At 43.9% G+C, this 20,674-nt stretch overlaps 1 protein-coding gene across 1 annotated transcript in view; it reads left to right on the forward strand.

The window, feature by feature from the left end:
- The window catches only part of PLEKHM3 (pleckstrin homology domain containing M3), a 126,705-nt gene extending 108,620 nt beyond the window's left edge, over positions 1-18,085 (forward strand). The window contains exon 8 of the mRNA XM_054044613.1: positions 16,933-18,085. Coding sequence (XP_053900588.1) covers positions 16,933-17,110 — 178 coding nt within the window. The 3' untranslated portion in view covers positions 17,111-18,085. The remainder of the gene's footprint in view (positions 1-16,932) is intronic.
- Positions 18,086-20,674: the final 2,589 nt, after the last annotated feature.

A 20,674-nucleotide genomic window follows, 5' to 3' on the forward strand; every position in this document is an offset into this window, starting at 1 on the left:
GTGTGCCCTTGTTGCCAAGAAGGCCAACGGCATTTTGGGCTGTATAAGTAGGGGCATTGCCAGCAGATCGAGGGACGTGATCATTCCCCTCTATTCGACATTGGTGAGGCCTCATCTGGAGTACTGTGTCCAGTTTTGGACCCCACACTACAAGAAGGATGTGGAAAAATTGGAAAGAGTGCAGTGGAGAGCAACAAAAATGATTAGGGGTCTGGAGCACATGACTTATGAGGAGAGGCTGAGGGAACTGGGATTGTTTAGTCTGCAGAAGAGAATGAGGGGGGATTTGATAGCTGCTTTCAATTACCTGAAAGGGGGTTCCAAAGAGGATGGAGCTAGACTGTTCTCAGTGGTACCTGATGACAGAACAAGAAGTAATGGTCTCAAGTTGCAGTGGGGGAGGTTTAGGTTGGATATTAAGAAAAACTTTTTCACTATGAGGGTGGTGAAGCACTGGAATGGGTTACCTAGGGAGGTGGTGGAATCTCTTTCCTTAGAGGTTTTAAGGTCAGGCTTGACAAAGCCCTGGCTGGGATGATTTAGTTGGGAATTGGTCCTACTTTGAGCAGGGGGTTGGACTAGATGACCTCCTGAGGTCCCTTCCAACTCTGCTATTCTGTGATTCTATGATAGCTGGAGTCGAAATAGCTTAGGTCGACTTACTGCGATGGTTACACTGCGCTGGGTCGAAGGGAGAAACTCTCCTGTTGACTTACCTTATGCTTCTTGTTCCGGTGGAGTACCAGAGTCGACAGGAGAGCGATCAGCGATCCATTTAGCGGGTCTTCACTAGACCCTCTAAATTGACTCCCGGTGGATCAATCGCTGCAGCATCAATCCACCGGTAAGTGAAGACAAGCCCTTAGATTTGTAACTTAGATGTTCTGTTACGAGGGTCGCAAGGCTGTAATTAGGTTTCAGTTGCTGTTTTCACTTTCAGTCGCTCTTTTCTGGGAGTCACTCATATTCTTGCGCCCAAGTGTTGCAACTCATGGTACCTATGATCATCTGGACTCTGGTGCCTGTGCTATAGATGTGAAGGTAAGAAGAGAATGGCAGCTTTAACTCAGAAGCCTAATTTTCTTTGGTGTTGCGTGTTGGTTTTTGAACATGCAACTGGTTTTGCTAACAAATTGAACTGGATTCTTCGTGTTTAGAAAGAGGCACGTGGCAGCTTTTGTGGCCATCATCAGGGGCATGTGGAAGAAAAGGAGGTGTTTGGGGCTGGCTGAAAATGTGGTCACAAGTGTCCCAAAGGACCAAATTCTGCTCTCAGCTGTCCCAGTGCATAGCCATTGAAATCAATGGGATTGCACTGGAGTGACCCAGAACAGAATTAGTCCTGTTTTAGCTTCTTTTTATAAAATTTAGGGTAGAAAAGAAGTAATAAACTGATCTGCAGTTGATGGCAAAAATAAGTTGTTCTTTGTTCAGTGGCCTCTTCATTAAATAGTTGAAAGGCAAAGTGAGTTCATTTGTGTGTCCTGATTTGGGTGTGGCTTTGTTTTTGCCACAGCCTGGCCTTTCTGCTTCCTACATAAGAGCTCGCACTCTTTGGAGGAACCAGAGTGACAGCTGTCATCTAGCTCAGCAGTTCTCAACTAGGTGTTCGAGGCCCCCTGGGGGCCACGAGCAGGTTTCAGGGGGTCCCCCAAGCAGAGCCGGCGTTAGACTCACAGGAGCCGAATGCCGAAGTCCCGCTGCCCCAAGCCCCGCCATCCAGGGCTGAAGCCGAAACCTGAGCAACTTATCTTCGCAGGGCCCCCTGTGGCTTGAGGACATGGACAATTGCCCTGCCTGCTACCCACTAATGCCGGCCCTGGGTTTTATACAGAGGGGCTGGACCAATTTGTATAGTGGAGGTGAGAGCCACTGAACCAAACTGTAAACCCTGTATATGATGGAAACCACTTCAAGCCAGGGGGTGCGGCTGCACTCCTAGTTCCTGCACCTCTGCTTTTATATGCAGAAAAACAGCTGTTGTGGCACAGGTGGGCCAGGGAGTTTTTATAGCATGTTGGGGGGGGCCTCAGAAAGAAAAAGGTTGAGAACCCCTGATCTAGCGCAGTGATTCCCAACCTTTCCAGACTACTGTACCCCTTTCAGGAGTTTGATTTCTTGCGTACCCCAAGTTTCACCTCACTTAAAAACGACTTGTTTACAAAATCAGACATACAAATACAAAAGTGTCACCCCCACATTATTACCAAAAAATGGGTGACTTTCTCATTTTTACCATATAATTATAAAATAAATCAATTGGAATATAACTATTGTACTTACACTTCAGTGTATAGTACACAGAGCAGTCTAAACAGGTCATTGTATGAAATTTTAGGTTGTACTGACTTTAATGGTGCTTTTTATGTAGCCTGTTCTAAAACTAGGCAAATATCTAGATGAGTTGATGTACCTCCGGGAAGATCTCTGCATACCCCCAAGGGTACACGTACCCCTGGTTGAGAACCACTGATCTGGCCCTTTCAGACCCAGCTACACTTCAGCTTTCGAGGGCCATAAATTTATGTACAGTCTCATGTCAGCTGTGGCAGAGGAAAGTCTCATTCCAAAATATTCTCCTTTGTTTTGAGTTGGAATTTGTGAAGGATGGGTCCTTGTTTAGACAGAGGTATCTAAGAAAAAAAGGGGGAAGCACAAGGGACCCCTCTTAAAGGACTGGTGTTTCTCTTTGGTCCGCTTGTTTGCTCACCGTTCATTTTTGTCAGTCCTTGAGCAAACAGAGTGAATACCTGGATTATGCACTCATCTGGGTTTGAATACACATATATTACATACCCTCCTCTCACTAATCAGCATGACACATTCCTTTGTTGGCAAATGGTTCCAAAACAAACACAATCAGTTCACTTAATTAGCAGGTCTGTGGGCCGTGCTTGGCAGTCTTCTGACATCCGGTTCAACAATACAGAACAACAGTTTGCTGTCTTAGCCGTGCTGGAGGGGAGGACTTACGAAGTTATAAGCTTTTTAAGGGTATTTCCTTTCCGTGGCTTCTCTTGGGAGGCGGCCATCCTGTGCAGAATGTAATGAGGCCATAGACCAGAAGCAGCAAAATACAAATTGGCAAATCATATTGGAAGCCTCTTTCCATTTATGTTTGATTTCCTTGTCCTGGTTCCCCTCCTCTATCGCTATCCTTTCTTTATTTAAGTAAGTGCTCATCAAGGACCTTTCTAAACGTCATAGACTCTGCTTCCTTTGGGAGTTCTTTAAATAATTAGAAATGTATTGAAAGCCCAATCAGTCATTTTAAACTCCTGGGGCGAGATCCTCAGCTGGTATAAATAATCATAGCACCACTGGCTTGACTGAAGCTATAACAATTTATGCCAGCTCAGGATTGCCTTCTCTTTTATTGCTTATATTCCAGGCTTACGTTTAGTGCAAATAAACCCAACTCATCATCTCCTATTAGGTTGTTAATTTGTTGACCAATATGTCTCAAAGTAGGCTTTAACATCCCTGATTGTAAATGGGTTTTCAGAGTTGTCCTCTGTTTTGTCAGTACCTGGTCACTATACATTGATATAATTGGCTATTGCTTACTCAGCTCTGGGGTAGAAAGTTTATTTCTCTTAATCCTGAAATAAAATAAAGTAAATAAATCAGAAATGAAAACATAACATCCTTGTAGATGTAAAATTGTCTATACTAACTATGCTTATTTGTATTACGACCCAGAACATCCTTTTAAAACGTCAGGGCTGTAAAATCTCATGAATTACCTGGGACAATTTCATTGATTCAGAAATTGAATTAAATGGTTAATTTGTGTCCGATTCTGCCAGCCTTACGTTGAGTTGCCCCTTACTCCATAAGTAGTCTTATTAGGACTTCACCCAAAGTCATTACTCACCGTGAGTAGGATTGTCCTTTGTAAGGGTTTTCTCTCTTTCTACTTAGATAAAATGTTATGTCTGATGTTTAAGGTTAAGTTTAATGCTACCCAATGAGTAAGGTCCTGATCTTGCCAACACTTCTTTTATTGCTTGGAGGGTCAAAAGAAACTAGATCTGATGATTTTACTCCTGTGAGTCGTCTCCTTGCATTCAGTAGGTCAAGTCACTCGCTTGTTAGATGACTTCGTATTTTGGTGAAATATGTTTTTGTATCTAGATTTTAGAACTGTTGAGAGTGGTTCTGTTATGTCAAGGTTAAACTGTTCTAACTTTGCAAAGTTAATGTTCTCCCAATGTCAGGTAAGGCATAAAGTTTTAAGGTAAAAACATCAAAACTTAGGTTTAAAATAGCAGCACTGTATCAACCACTGTAAGTTTAAGCCACTTTCCTGCAAAGACTTAGGCATGTTCCTAACTGTACACATTGCTTTACAGAAGTCAGTGGGACTATATTCACAGTCCAGAAAGTTAAATTCACGTGTAATTCTTGGCAAGATCGTGGCTGTATTGTGTTCTGGCTGCACTGCATTGGAGAAGAATGCATCTGAGCCTTGGTGGGAATGTCAAAGATCTGTGCTGAGCACAGATACTAAAATACATAGCATAGAGCACTTCCAGAAAATCCTTTGGCACTACGGAAGTGCACCCGTCATTGTATTACTTCCCATCCCATTTTCATTGGCTTCAGTTATGTTTTATCCTGGATGACCTCTCCACAGTGTCAGCTCTACCGAACTGTGCTAGCAGTTTAGGGCCAGATTTTCCAAACAGGTCAGCGTACCAACTGCTGATCTGTGGAAAATCTGGCCCTAAGTGGCACATCGGGCGCTGCTGAGTGTTGAGCACTTTTTGTTTTTTTAAAGTGACCTTTATTTAGGTACCTAAATGGGAGTTGAGTCCTTTTGACAATCTGACCCCATGTGAATCAGTCCTATCTGCTCAAAATCTTCTGGACCAAGCTTTGGTTTTGGCATCTTTGCAGAGTTGACCAGTAACTCTGTAATTGGAATATGCAACAGGAAAAAAGGTTGAATAGTTCCCTGGGCCTACGTAATACAGTGACTTTTCTAACAAGCATTGTATTTTGAAGATGCATTCATTTAAAAGGTTAATTTGAGAGTCTAGGTTCTGACTTTTACCTTTATTTTTTACCTAGACCTCCTTTACTACCAAAATTATCTTGGCTAGAAGTGTCCTGCATAAAACAGACACTGGGCCCAGTCCTGCAACCACTCAGGCGTGGGGGTGCTTCACCCATCTAACTCAGTGGAACTACTCCCATGAGCCGTGGTACTCATGGCCATGTTTGCAGGGTCAGGCCCAGAGTCAGGTGTACAGGGACGTAGTAAGGGTAACAGGGACCTGGCTTCACCAAAATTTTGTTCCACACCATCATTTAAGCTCAGCGCCACCTCCTGGCTGCACCTCCCTCCTGCCTGAACGTGATGCCCATCTCCCTTCCTACTCCCTTCTCTTCTTGATCCGCATCCCTGACCACTCTTCTTTCCGAGACCAAATACCACTTACCTTTCTACCTCCCGTCGCAGATCTTCCCACACGCTCCTTCCCCTAGTGCAGAGCCATTCCTCAGGCCATGCACCCAAATCATCTCTCCCCGCTTCCCCAAAAATACCCCTCCCCCTCTGACCAAATAATAATAATAACCCCTAGCTCGGACATAGCGCCTTTCGGCCATAGAGCTTTAAGAGCTTCACAAAGGAGGTCTTTACCGTACTCCCCAGTTTGCAGCTGGGGAAACTACCAGCCTAGCAGCTCCGCACTCTTTAAATCTTCCCTATCTCCGTGCTGGCAGTACCGCCAGCCCCAAGGGCTCAAACATCATCAGGTCGCCCTTAACAATTATGAGATTATATTTTATGCATCATAAAGGTTGTGTGCTTTTTCTTTGTCTTCTGGTTTTTGACTGCAGTGGCTCCACGCCTGCTGACACCAGCCCAGGGACTGGCTCGACGTTTTTAATTTTTGTCCATACATTTTCAAGGCCGCTTTTTGGATTTCCTGAGCAGAGCACTAGGTCCGACCCCCAGATTTGTCCCGTTACTCTCATCCTCAGCTTTAGACCTGCAGAATCCAGCTACGGCTGACACTTACCCCTTAATGCTCCCCGTTGAGTGCAAATCTGGAAATATAAATCGAGGAGTGGGACATAAAACACCCTGGAAACCCAACTGCATTAAATGTCGACATAACTAAGGGGAAGTTAAAGACAGGCTTGCTGCCTTAACCAAGAGCCGCAGAAGAAACAGCCCTCAGAGCTGCAGAATTTCTTTACATTACCGACTTTGCTTGAGCCTGTTGTTATATATTAATAAATACCATTAATTCAGTAGATCAACAGCTGTCGTTCAGAAACATCAGTGGGTTAAAGCAAAGTGCTTTCCCTGCTGTTGAGCCCACTTCCATAGGAGACTCTGAGGTGAATGTTGTTTTGTAGCTGACTATGCCCAGGCACACAGCAGGCATGATTCTCCGCAGCTTTGTGGTAGTTTTCACCTGTGCAGCGTGGCTGTACAGCATTGCCAGCTGGGAACAGCAGGGCGTTGCAGTCAGGCCCAGTGGCGTAAATCACTTGCTGTGGCGTAAATCAGGAGTAATTCTAGTGAAGTCTTATGGATTGTTCCTGGTTCAAGCAAGATCAGAATCAGCCCCAGTGTTTGTCGTCTTATTTGGCTCCAGTGCATTTGAGCCTGATGCAGCACCACTTGTACAGGTGAGAAAATCATACTCACATGGATCCCAGTTCTGCCATTCTAATGTTGAGTAGGACCTTGCCATACCAGTGCTCCTATAGAAATCAAATGGAACACTTGTGTGTTTGTTATATCCACTCGTTTTCTTTCGTCTTATAATTAGATTGTACACTCTTTGGGGTAGAGACTGTCTGTGTTCTGTGTTTGCACGGCACCTCGCACAATTTGGTTAGATCCCCTAGGTGCTACCACAACAGCTTATACCCCTGGAGGAGGTGCAGAATCAGGCTCTGTTTAATTTGGTTTATTCACCTGTTCCATGAGTTTTGGAACTGGCCAACATGCATCAGTGCTTCTAGTTTGCTGGCAGAGTAAACTGTTCAGTGAATACACATTACTGGACACACATTGCTAGACACACATTGCTAGCTCTTTCCTTCAGTTTCTGCAACTATCAAACTGGGATAATAATTGCCTACCTCACATGGGACGGTCTGAGGATTAAGTAGTTGTTTGTACTGTTCTTTAGCCTCAGAGTGCATTCAACCCAGAATATTATCTATAAGCAGGAAGCATTAACATACTAAGAGCAGCCGTCATTGGATGATTGTGTGTATACTAACGAGGGCCATAATTATAATTTGTTGCACTGCAATCTGTATTTAGTGCGGGAAATTCCAGAATATGATACCTGGGCATCGACTTAATAACCTAGAATGGGTGCATAGGTCCAGATGTAATGTTCTATTCCTTACATGCTGTATTCTACATAGCAGATACATATTTTTTAAAGCAGGCCTGAAGTACTGTATTTGGACATGAAGTTTTCAAACATGCATAAAAAATGTTCTCCTGTCCATGCCAAGCTGCCTGGTTAAGAGTGTTGCAAAAAGTGAAAGGAGGAGGGCACTATTCTGCCAAGCACCTCATGCAAGGGAAAACCTTTGCCTATATTACTGCCAAGACTCTTCCATTCATTTACCGTATTAGAACCTGTTTTCCTCTCCAGCGTGCGTCTCGGCCTGGTTCCTAGGCAACGGTAACAATGCTGCTGCACATGTGCATCAAGCATTAATTGCCTTTGGGGGCTTTTTGTTTTGAAAGTGAATGCAAACGAGTACGTTTCCTTTTCTTTCCGTTCTGTTAACCTCTCTGAGAGTTTTGCGGGGTGCCCATGAGTTACCCGCAACTGAGCGATTCAGACAGCTTGCCCACACATACACATACACACCCAGAACAAGATCACAAACGGGTTGTCTTCTCTAGCCAAGGGTCGTTTAAGCTGCAGTGTTTAGCTATATGGGTTTTTCCATAGCTGGGCTACAGCTGTATAGCTGAGCATGCTAGAGGTAAAATACACATAGGGCACTGTTTAGAAAATACAACGAATTGTCCACGTTCTCTTGCTTTCACTCCCTGTCTCTGTGTGAATTTCACTGACAGAGTTCTGGACAAGAGAGGACCCAATCCTGCAATCCCTAACTCACACATGGAGTCCCATTGATTTCAAGGGATTACTCATCTGCGTAAGGGATTTCAAGATCTGGCACAGAGTAGATTGTTCTTTGGATGACAAAAAAAAATCAGCGGATAACATTACATCAGAGAAAGGATGGTCTTGTCGCTCGGCACTGGAGTGATGATACTCAGGAGGTCTGAGTTCATTTCCCATTTCTGCCACAGGCTTCCTATGTCACCTTGAGCAACTCTCTTCATCTCCCTGTGGCATCTGTAAAATGGGGATAATAATACTTCCTTTCACCCACCCTTTGTCGTGGTTGTCTACTTAAATTATAAGCTCTTTGGGGCAAGGACTGTCTCTGATTGCATGTTTGCACAGCACCTAGCACAGGGGTTCTCAAACTCTTTTGTGCTGGGTCCCCCTTTGAAAATATTTCAGGCTGTGATGATTTCCCTCTCCACCCCCCAAAAAAGTGATAGCAAATTACTCTACATACTCAGAGGAGCACTAAATGAAGTATGTAATCATTATTCCTGCAGTCAAAGGCAGTGAAGCCTTTTAAAAAGTGTAAAGTAGGGTGACCGTATTTCAAGTTTCCAAATAAAGGACACTGCTGAAGGGCGGAGTACAGTAATACCAGACCACGCCACCCTTACTTCTGCGCTGCTGCTGGCGGCGGCGCTGCCTTCAGCGCTGGGTGCCCGGCCAGCAGCTGTCATTCTCCAGTCGCCCAGCTCTGAAGGCAGCGCTTCCACCAGCAGCAGTGCAAAAGTAAGGGTGGCAATACCATACCATCTTGTGACACCCCCCCCACCCCCACAATTGTCTTGAGACTCCTTTTGGGTTCAGGACCCTTAGTTTGAGAAACGCTGATCTAGACACTTCTGCAATCCAAAGAATAAATAGTAATAAAAACTAATGCCTGTGCAGGATCTAGGATTATTTTAACCAGGGCTCTACTGAACACATACATGTGATATCGGTGAAAGAAAGTTGAAAACAATTTCTTATGATTACATTTTCATGTTCTTTATGCTGAATGAGCATGGATCCCATAGAAAAAATAATATGTGATCATGTGGTTAAAGACTGTATCATAATGCGTACGCACAAGGGGGCTGAATTAAGGGTGCACAGGCAACCTTACTTCTGGTATTTCCTAACTTTTGAGTGCTTGGCTTTGCAATCTTATTGTTCTTTTAATGTGGTATTGGGGGCAATATGTAATAATAAATAATAATAGTATCAATATAGGGTGTAACAATTGTCTGGTTTTGGTTTGGGGATTTTGCTCCTTCTCGGTTATACTTTGTAATGGAACAGAGATTATGTAGAGAAAAAGCTAATTCTCTATGGTACTATACACCAATGCAAACCAGCAACCCAGAAGAAAATATGCCTAAATCATAAAATGCCCCGATGTTTCAACAGACACTGAATTGGCCATAAAAGAGCATGAAAGGAGATAAAGTACCAGAAGGATAAAGCTATTTTAGATGCCCTCTTAAAGGGTTGAGAGTCAGTATGAAAACAATATGCTACATTCACAAGCTCTTCAAAAGATATTTGAAGAATAGGAAGGTATCATTATTAATGTGGAACACTGCGACATAATTCATAACAAAGGAAACATGAAAGGCCTGAATAACTACAGACTCATCAGCTTATTGTCAATAGTATACAGAACTCTCACAAAAGATGCAGGGACTTACGGCCTTCAACCATGAAAGAAGTCAGGATTCAGAAATAGTATCTCAAATATGGATCAGCTCTGACAATGAGTAAGGTTAAGGAACAGACAACCAAGTGCGGCAAACTGTTGCAGATGGTCTTTTGTGGATTGCAAAACATACTTTGTCTCTATGGAAATAGGAGCACTTTAGGAGCACTGGAAGACAAAAACAGTAGAACAGGCATATGTGAGAATCTTGAAATATGCATCTGGAAACAGCAGTAACGTTCAGATTTGAAAAGTTGAGAGGCTATGGCACGTCTACATTTGAGTTGGGAGGTGTGATTCCCAGCTTATGTAGACGTACCTGCACTAGATCTGCTCAAGCTCTGTGCCTAAAAATAGCAGTGTGTCCACAGCGGCATGGGCTAGCCACCCGTGTATGTAGCCAGGGGGTCAAGTGGGGTTGTACTCAGGTGGGGTCACTGGGAGTTAGGTGCTTAACTGCCATTTGTGCCTTTGAAAATCTCCCCCAAAGACACCATAGGCCAAATTTTCAGAAGTGCTCAGACCCATCTGGACACCTAAGCAAGTGACGAGATTTTCAAAAGAGCTTCCTTGACATGTTGGGAGTTGAACATGCATGAAAATCTGACCCCAGTTGTGGGTATGGAGGAAGTCTAGCTTTATGTCACTTCCAGCCTGGCAAAGACTTTTGGAAACCTGGATTGGGAAGAGTAGGAACACCAAGGAAATTGGAGAGTAATTGAACAGTCTTATATTGATGGACGGCATTCTCTTTTTGACTAAGAACCTTGCAACAGGGCTTACCAAGCTATTTTTGATGTTCATTGTGTAGATTCTGCTGATTCAAATTGTAGGCATGGTCAGCAAAATGAGGCGATTTTGACTAATCCATGCTGTGCACTCCAATGCCCACCACCAAATGATGGTGATTGCATTTACCAACAGCCATAGCATGGAGTCGAAACTCAGGCACCCATCTGTCACAAGGTGAAGACAGATCAAAACACGACCACTGCTGGTACTAACTTGACTGACAGAATGGCGTCAGTGCCAATACATAAAGATCACGTGACAGTGTCCAGGTGAAAATGATATCTGTTCAAAAAACATCTGTGCATATTAGGATGTTGAGATAAGGTAAAATGTTACAGCACGTCACAACCAATGAAAATTCAGTAACAAAAAACGATGCTAAAATTACCTTATGACTGTAAACTCCACCAATGTTACAAACATCGCATTAGGAACCAAAGGAGCCATGTTACCTTTAATTGAATTATTTTGTGTCTCTGGCCATTGCAGCAAATACTATCAAAACATTTCGCACCAAATAATGTTATGTAATGGTGGGAGAATATGTAGTCCCCCTCCATGGACTTCTGTGTAAGGAAGGATAGAAGTTTTGTGTACCACTTGTAGTAGTGTAGTGTCATCATTGGTAAGTAATAGCCAAGCATTTAAAGCATTGGCCAGCATCTTTGCAAATCCCTGATACAGGCCCAGATTCTTGCAATCAGACTGGTGCAGGTGGACCTAACACCTGCATGGAGCTGCCTTGAGGTCGGTGGGCTCTGTCCACCTGTGTGGATCTGATTTCAAGATCCAGGCATCTGTGCACTATAATGCTTGGACATAGTGAGACTGAGCTAACAGCCCTGTAATGACTTCCTTGCATTTTGTCGGGTCACATGATCACCGTAGCAGTTCTTTCAGGACTAAGTTATGGGAATTTTGTTCCAGGGAACATCTTTTCATCTAAAGATGCAAAGGGCAGCACATTATTCCTGAAACCCTTTTAATATTTGCCCAGCAAGAACTGAGAAAAATCAGGGCAGGCCTAATGTATTGGTATTTACTACCCTGAGGGAGACCTGAATTTGATTTCTGGTGCTGTTCTCTTGCCCCTCTGGGAAATACTGCGAAGTCGCATGCACTCTTCTGTGAGAAGGAGGGGTAGTCGTGATGCGGTTCTCCAAGGCTGTATGAAAGGACTGCTCAAGGCTCCAACATGAAGATCCCTTAGGATGGAGAAGGGCAGGGATAGAGCTATAAACGTTGAGCCCAAATCCCCCAGGAATATAAAATAACTGGCTGACCACGAGCAGAAAAATTGACACACACACACACACACCCCCCAGGGAGAGAGGTTTTCTCACACACACTCACTGAGCTGCTGACTTTCATGCATGTACCCAGAATTGCTTGCATAGAAGTCTGATTTTGTTCTTCTATTCTGTCTTCTTCAAAGCAAAACATCTCTCTTGTCGTTTACTTTTTGTGGATCCCAACAATGCCTGTTGTATTTGTCCAAGGCACTACAAAAGGATCTGAGGAGAGGAGCAGAAATATATATATATATATATATATATGAAGGTAGTTTGAAAAAGGGATGTTGTTTCAGATGCGGATGAGAAACGCCCTCTCTTCTAACACAGGTGCTGCCCGTTGCCCTTACAAAATACAGCTGCAACGGATCCAGATTCTGGCCATATCTGTATGCTGGCGAGATGGGGGGTGGGCTGGGGTGGGGAGGGCGGCCGGGGAGAGGGAAGAGGGAAATTTTGTTGCATTAATCCAAATTTTAGGCAGTGCTGTAGCCAGGATGTGAGCTGTACGCATGGCACTGTATTTGAAAGTTTAATTGGTGGGATATTACAGTCGGTAGCTTCTGATATGTGTAAGTTAGGTTTGATTTTTAGAGTTCAGTTCAAGTTCACGGCTCACTCATGGTTCACTGTTGAGCTGCTGTCCCCGTCGGTTACTAGCCGGCGTTCAAGTTGTGGGGCACTTGCTTATGCAGGTGGCTGAGCCATTGCACTGGCTGCTGTATTTTCCTGAATTTTAACATTATTTGAAGGCTCCCGCAGCATGGGAATCGTGTATATTTGTAGTTAGAAAGAGACAATAAATATGGCTGCAAAGGTTCCTTCATCTGGACAGCACCTCAATCATCGATTGCCTTTAACAGTAAACAATACAACTTAGAAACTAGTACAGAATTGGCTGTGTGTAAAGCAGGGCTGATGTTTCAGAGCACTGCAGATCTCTCGGGATACAGGCTGCCATGTTTAGTAGTGTGCTCTGGGCCAAATGTAATTAGGAGCACCTGCAAACCCCAAATTACATTAACCAGTTATGGGAAATAACCCCCAAGCACTTATCCATGATTCCTGGTCTTAGGTCTCTGCCTCATGGACTTAGAGAAGGTAGAAAGATGTTCTAATTGTTAAACACGAATGTGTAGCTATTGACAAATCCATGTCCGTATGTTGTCCAAATTTCTGTATGCCAGGAGATGGTCTCACAAAAACATTGTCAAGAGGAATCGCTAGGCTGGGAGTTTTAAGCCCAGCAGCCATTCATGTTTTTGATGTATGCTGGTAAATTAGATTTCAGTATGAAAGAAGAAGCAATGTGACTGAAATATTCACACAAGGGATCTGCTTTTCTGTCATGGTTGGACGATCTTTCCAAGTGAGCTGAAACATGATCAGTCAGTTGATATTGGTAACTATTGGTAGGTTGCTTTCATTTGTATATATGGCTTGGAACTCTGGGATGCTGAAAATCACCTTTTGTATTCTAAGGTACAATGGGCCTAACTCTGATCTTTCAGCTGTTTTGCCTTAGGGAACTCACTCGCTTTCGATGGAGTAACTCTTTTACACCACCGCAGAGCGAACTCAGCATCAGCCCCAATCGGTGTCCCAGGAGTTTCTGCGGCAATGCTAAAATAGGCATATGCATTGGAGGCAAACAGAAGCATCCTCTAGCCCGGCTCCTGCATGACGCCGGAGTAGCAGTGAGCAGCCATGTTTGGCTGCACTAAATAGAGTTCTTTTGAGTACAATGTTATTGTGGTCAGCCTGCTGTTGGGGCAGAAAGCACATGGGCATTCAAGGTTGGCATCATTGGGAGAGCAAACAGAGCAATTTGTGAAGGCCTTTGGGGTTCTTAGGGATCAAAGAGAAGACCAATAGTCCTGGATCTGGTCTGTGTCACTGCTGCTCACACTCCCAAATAAGTGCAGTAAGCTCTTCGGGCCAGGGACCATCTTTCTAGTGTGTGGTTGTGCCGTACCTAGCACAGTGGGGCCCTGTTCTGGGGTTGCCGCAGTCCAAATAACGAATCAGAATAACGGGAAATTTCTTTCTGCTCTGTTTTTGGGGGAACTGAGAGCTGTTTGTTAATTTCACAAATGATCCTCATCTGAGCGTGTTGCTGAGTTACAAAGCGTTTGACAAATGAATTTGTTTAAATTTTGAAATCTGTAATCCTTTTTTTTTTCTCTCTCTCTCCCTCCGTTAATGACCTTTGGATGGCAAGAGCAGGTGCGGTCGGCTCCTCTGTAATCCGTCAGGCATCCATTTCAACAGCAGTGCCTGATAAGTTTTGTCACTTCCCCGAGCGCTGGGGAGAATTATCAAGAGGGGGAAGGGAGTGGCACTGAATGAACACAAAATTACACTCATCATCAATCATTAGCCTCTAGCAACTTCTAGAGAATTGTAAATCACTGACTAGCCAGGGAGAATTAGCTTGATAAAATCACCATTAGTGTCAGTTAGGAATGATTTAAAGTTTTAAAGGCCATGGCTGTTTTCTCTCTCTCTCTCCCTCATTCATTTGTATCTGTGCAGATGTGTAATATACATGTGTGTATGTGTGTGCATGCGTGTGTACATGACCCTATCCAGCAAAAGCACATGCTTAACTTGAAGCATGTGAGAACTCCCATTGAAGTCTATGGTACATCAAGCTTAAGTGCTTTGTTGTATATGGATTGTAATTCTCTCTCTCTCAGAGAGTGAGGGGGTGGAGCTTGGGGCCAGGTAACATCATCCTTAGCGGGAGGGTGAGGCACATCATAGCTCCATTGACATCAGTGAAACTATGACAATTTACACCAGATGAGGATGTGCCCCTATAAGTCTCCTCTGGTCCTGCTCCCAGCACTGTGGCAGGTGAAAGTTGGACAAAGCTTTATACCCACGGTTTAAAGTGCAGTCAGGAGCTGAGAGGCACATAAGGAAATGGCTATTTGTGCCTGGACTTCCCCCAGCGGTGCCAACCCCATTATTCAGAAATCATGAGCTGGCTCTAAAAAACCACCTGATTGGCTTGTTTTTAAATAAATTTATGGTTTTTCTTATTTGCCTCCTGGTTTCTCAGCCATTAGGGTGCCACTCGCTTCCCATTTTCAAGCTTTTCTCCACAATCTTGGGGGCTAGAAACTTACTCCTTTTCAAATGAAACCTGAGACTTCCACGCAATCACCTGACTCCAGCAGCTGGGGATTAAAGAAAACACCAAACATCACAAGATTTGTGATGAAATCATGAAAATTGACCACACCTCTAAATTTAAAAAATGAATTGCCGTAAGGACTCATATTGTACTCTTGTCTTCATTATTTAATACACCCACTTCATCCAAGATTATATATCTCTATCCCTTTTCTCATTTGGCTACAAAGCTGCAGCTACCAAGCCCATAATGTGTTCATCCCTGCAGCTGGCTATTTGCACTGAAAAGATGAGAATTTAAAATTGCTTAGCTCTCCATAATTATTGTAATGTTGCACAGCTCTTATATTAACATGCTCCACAGCAGTACCAAATTCAGAATTAGTGTGTTGATGTCATTGTCTCTGAATGGTTAAATAACAAACCACTCATTTTGCTGGGTCATTGGATTCTTCTAAATTATCATATCACATTTAAAAAAAGAAAAACACTGTTGTAATGGAGGGTGAGACCAGAAGGGACCATTACAATCCTGCAGTCTGAGCTGCTGCATAACGCAGGCCGAAGAATAATACCCAGTAACTTTCTGTGTTCCCTTTGTACTTGGTTGAATATCTTAGTTTTCTTCTGTGGTAGAAGTGGACAGCAGTTTTATTCTTCGCAGAACAGCTGACCACTGCAGTGGAATTCCAGTGAAAAATGTCATAATTCCATTGTCCCAAGCTCTGAAATATGCATTAACAGAAGTGGAGACAATCACTTCGAGTGTGCAAACTAAACCAGAAAACTTGCCTTTTATAAAAGAGCAATGAGAGAACACAATCTCTCTATAACAGATAAATATACCTGTTCCCTAATGAGCCTTGACGTTGACACTTAAAAAGATGGACACTCATCACGGTAAAAATTAACATTAACAGAGCAGATATCCTAGGGCAGGTATACATGGGCACATCGATTTTAATAGAGCTGCGTCCGTTTTTTACAGCAGCTGAGAATCTTGTCCCCGTGTGTACTGGGTAGTATAGCCTTTTGCTTCCTACTATTATTTATTTATTTATTTATTTATATTATCATAGCTCTAGTCACGGATCAGGACCCTCTTTTGCTGGACAAACACAGAACAGAGACAGGCCCTGCCCCAAAGAGCTTGCAATCTAAGCATAAGACAAGAGACAACAGGTGGATACAGACAGACGGGGGAGCACAAGGAAACAATTGGTCAGCATGACAGGCTGTGCTCTCAGCACACCACCGCCTAACTATTGTCAAGTTTTGCGTAGGCACCACGGCAAAGGAGAGCCGTGAGCAGGGAATTGAAGGAGAAGCAGATGTTTACAGGAAGCTCCTCCCAAGCGTGCAGGGCAGCATGGGAGAAAGCACGAAGGTGCTTGTTGGACAATGTAACAAGTGGACGATGGAAGCTGGTGTAAAGGGCCGATCGGAAGCAGGAGTTGACCTTTCCCTACTGAATGAGAGAGAGGTCAGGAAGGGCCTTCAAAATGTAGACAGGTAGCTTATGTTTGATATGATGAAAAGGGAGCCAGTGAAAGAATGTAAAGAGGGGGGTGATGTGGTCAAAGCAATGGGCTAGGGAAATGACCATGAATGGCTCTGAGTGGGAAAAGATTGCATTTGTCAAGGCCAGAGAAGAGGAGGTTGCTGTGTTCAAGACATGAGATGATGAGAGCGTTTAAGATATGTGGATGGATAGGAAAGGTCAAGTCTTAGGGATGTGAAGAAGAAAGAACCTGCAAGATTTAGATGTGAGGAAAGGCCTAAACTACCAGAAATTTCCCAGCAAGCGTTTGCTGGCCACATCTCCTGTTATAATCAGTTGCATGCTATTGGTCACCATGTCGCTTTCATTAACAGAACTAATTGGTGTTTGCAGGTGCGAAAGCTGTGGCGCTGTCTTCCACTCGGAGTGCAAAGTGAAGTCTGTCCCGTGCCCCAGGTGTGTGCGCAAAGAGCTGCAGAAGAAGCAGAAGTCCTTCTGGAGGAGACTGAATATGGACGAGAGCCTGGAAGAGTCTTGCACCATGTTCGAGCTGTCCTATCAGAATACATGACTTCCCTTAGGCACTGGCTGACAGGAAGAGATCTTCTTCTACAGTCACCAATTCAAGCCGCTTCTCAGATAGTCAGGTGGCAACCTGATTGCAAAGACTTTGCCTGACCCTCATCCTGATTATCGCTTAGCACTGGCCAAAAGGGCCATGAAACCTGGACGGCTTTAGAATGTAAACAGCCAAATTGCATTTTGCGGTAAAGTTGAACCACTAGATCTCATGCAAAATGTGGCTTGCTTGAAATGTTTCCGGTCAAGCCCATTAAACGCTCAACCTTTTGTTTTCCACCTCAGGAGAAGATTTTCCTCAAGGCAGAATAGATTTCCTGCCACGACCACATCGCTGTTATTTTTGTTGTTCTTCGGTCAGAAACAGTGAATCATCTGCTTATTTAAGTATATTATTTTTATTAGTCTTGGCTGAGGCTCTGGTGAAATGTTTTTCAGGAGCCAAGAAAGTAGCAGTGGTACCATGCCCACCTGCTTCATCTGACGCAGATGCATGGATCATTTTTCTAATGGCTTTGGGCTTTTTTTTTCCCCTCTATTCAAAGAAAAAAAGAGCTTTTCATGTCAGATTTTATTCAGGATGTTTTAAAACGTAAGACCCAGGAGAATTCCTTTAGGTGTGTGTCTATATTTATAGCCATCCCAGCTGAATACTATGTGATCAACAGAGGACTAATTGCTATTTTTGGCTGGGGTGGCAATGCCATTCTTGCCCTGTTATTGGAGCATCATACCTTCTGCCTGCTGCTGCTGTCTACGCGAGCCTCTGGTAATGGGATGTTAGTTCAAATCCCTGTTACGTTCACATTCATAGCCATTTTAAACCACCAGATTGTTTTGTTTTTTAGATCACCTTATATTAATGAGCAATGCTTTATCCGTAGGAGTGATAAACATGCTTCCCTCACCTGAATCTGCTAGAGCTACAGGAAAAGATCTCTTCTGCCTTTAATATATATATATGTGTGTATGTGTGCAAAATTTCCCTAATCGTGAAACATATTTCATCTTTTTCCTGCATCCTTCTTGTGCATTTTGTGTGCTGCACTGGCCCCTGGCAGCATTATGCAGGTCCAGAGGGACTTTGGTACTTCAGTAGGAACTTACCAGGGGGAAAAGGCAGTTCTTGGAAGTGTGTTCTGCCCCACATACCTGGAATATGGGAAAGCAGGAAACACAGTAAGTCATGTCTTCTGTGCAAAGAGAATGTGTGATCAATTTGATTGGGAAAACGTGTATATTTCACCACTGACAATGTCTTTCACCACCAGTGAGTCTTTGAGATTGTCTTCACTTGAATCCATTAAATATCTTAAGTTTTTCTCCGATCCCTACAGAAGTATGTATATTACATACATATGTATTCATGTGTATATTTATAGAAAGCAAGTACAGTGTCAGGAGAAAAGTTCACAGACTTGTGTGCATGTGTATTTATTTATCGCTTCTCTCTAGCAGGTTTGCTAAATGGCAGGCCACCAACCTGTGCTTCTTAGATAATCGCCTAGCCAGTGAGGTTCTCCCCCCGACACCTCCCGGCAACTCGGGTTTGGCCAGATGCCCCTCCATCATGATGGAGGGGTGGCAGGGCCAAATATGAGTGAGTGGCGTTGCAACCTGGCCCACAGGGTCACAGCACCACTGAAATTATAACAGGGGGGCAGCCGCCCAGAAATCTGCTGCCCTGGGCAGCTGCCAAGCATCCCTACAGCTAGAGTGGTCTCTGTGCCTGGCCTAGAAACCTCATATGGTAGCTGTTGTATTTAAGGGAGCAACCAGAGCCCCTTATCATCAGAAATTTGCATTAATTGCTGGAATGTTATAAATAAAAGAGAAGAGGGTATAATACTTATAGGAAGTGGTTGGCAGGCTAAAAATGTGTCCTCTCTTCTATTCAAACACCAGTGTTTCTATTTTCCAACCTTCGGAAGGTGGGGAAATAGCCGAACCTGAGCTGAGTGTGTTGAGGGGTAACTATGCTTCCATAGTTTTTTGGTTGGTTTTCATTTTAATGAAGATAACGCTTACTGGTTGCCCGATCTCGTAGTGAATTGCTTTTGGCCAAGGGAAGCATAGAGATTCCCTTGTTTAATGTACCTGCTTTCTGAAAATGAGCCATGCATCCTCACCACTGCACGACCCCTCCTCCCAACTCGATGGACTATAGGTGAAATGCTTTGCTTTCCAATATGGTCCCTAGAGCGTGCTCCATCGGAGTCTTGCCTGGCTCCATCATTTCATGCTCATGCACGAATGCAAACACCTGGGGAGATATGCTGGAATTACAGTCATACAAATAGGAAATGGAGTCGCATTGGCTACACGAACAATCCAGCCCCACTGTATGTTTTCAGTGTGTGTCAGTTAGACCAGTCATGGGATAAAGCCACCAGCCCAGAAGTGAACCTGATGTGGCTGGTGCAATTTTGAATTAATTTCAGACATAATGGCAGGTCACGCAAAAAATGCCAGTTGCTGTTTCCAGACCATAACACCTTAGAATACATGGTTGTTTACAATGATGTTTCGCTCCCGGGCGTTAGAGCCCATTTGCACACCTTGTATGAGAGCAGAGGAGCTTTTCAGACTCCATTTGTAAACTTATGTGACATCCATGTGCAACACTGAAATGCACCAGTGCTTTGCTGGATATTTTGGGCCAAATTCTGGCATAATCCCATTGGAGTTATTCTGGATTTACATGAGTATTACTGAGAGCAGAACTTGGCCTGTTAACTTTTAAGCTTTACAGCAAATGGAATAGCAAGTCTGATGTAAAGAGCAGATGTGGAGCGGCTGCCATCACCCCGACGGCAAACTACACTAGCACATCACATTGAGTAAGAGCTGCTGCCAATACCAAAGGTTTATGTGAAGTGCTGTCATGCAGCAGTGTTGGAAGGGAACCAGTTCCTGGAATAGAGCTACGTTCGCGCCATTGGAACGATAGACCTAACTTCTCGTAGTGTGGAAGCTTTCTTCTCGGGGGACGTCTCGCTCCTTTTTCCATAAGGAGTTAAACCCATTTCTACGTCGGCATGCGTGGGAAACTGCATCATAGGTTGTGTCCTTCCAGCAGGCTCACTGATGAAGCATGATGAAGCGCCCAGTCCTGACTACAGGAGGAGTAGAATTGGGTCTGTATTAACTTTCAGCACCGCAAGCAAAAGCATAACTTTAAAATTCTATTAGTAAAAAAACAAAACTGTTCCACTACTAAGCATACACTGACATCCACTGAAAAGGGGCCGATTTTCTTTAAGAACCCCATCTCCACAGGAAACAATCTGATGATGCATGATTTCCAACAAAATCTCCCAATCCTGCTGCAGGGATGTCTTTGTTTTGGAGAGGGGGGGTTCTCTGTAGTCTCTGTGTAGCAACATAGCTACTGCTGTTGATCCAGGAGAACCATTCTTTGCCCATTCTGCCTGGTTCCTTAGATTTCTTACACATAGACGGGACTACCACCTGCTCCTTGTTTGGCGTAGAACACCAACAAAAAGGACATGGGATCGTTCCCTGAAAAGAAAATCCCTTTCTCCCAGGAGTATAT

This window comes from Malaclemys terrapin, chromosome 11 (assembly GCF_027887155.1).
Source record: "Malaclemys terrapin pileata isolate rMalTer1 chromosome 11, rMalTer1.hap1, whole genome shotgun sequence".
NCBI lineage: Eukaryota > Metazoa > Chordata > Testudines > Emydidae > Malaclemys > Malaclemys terrapin.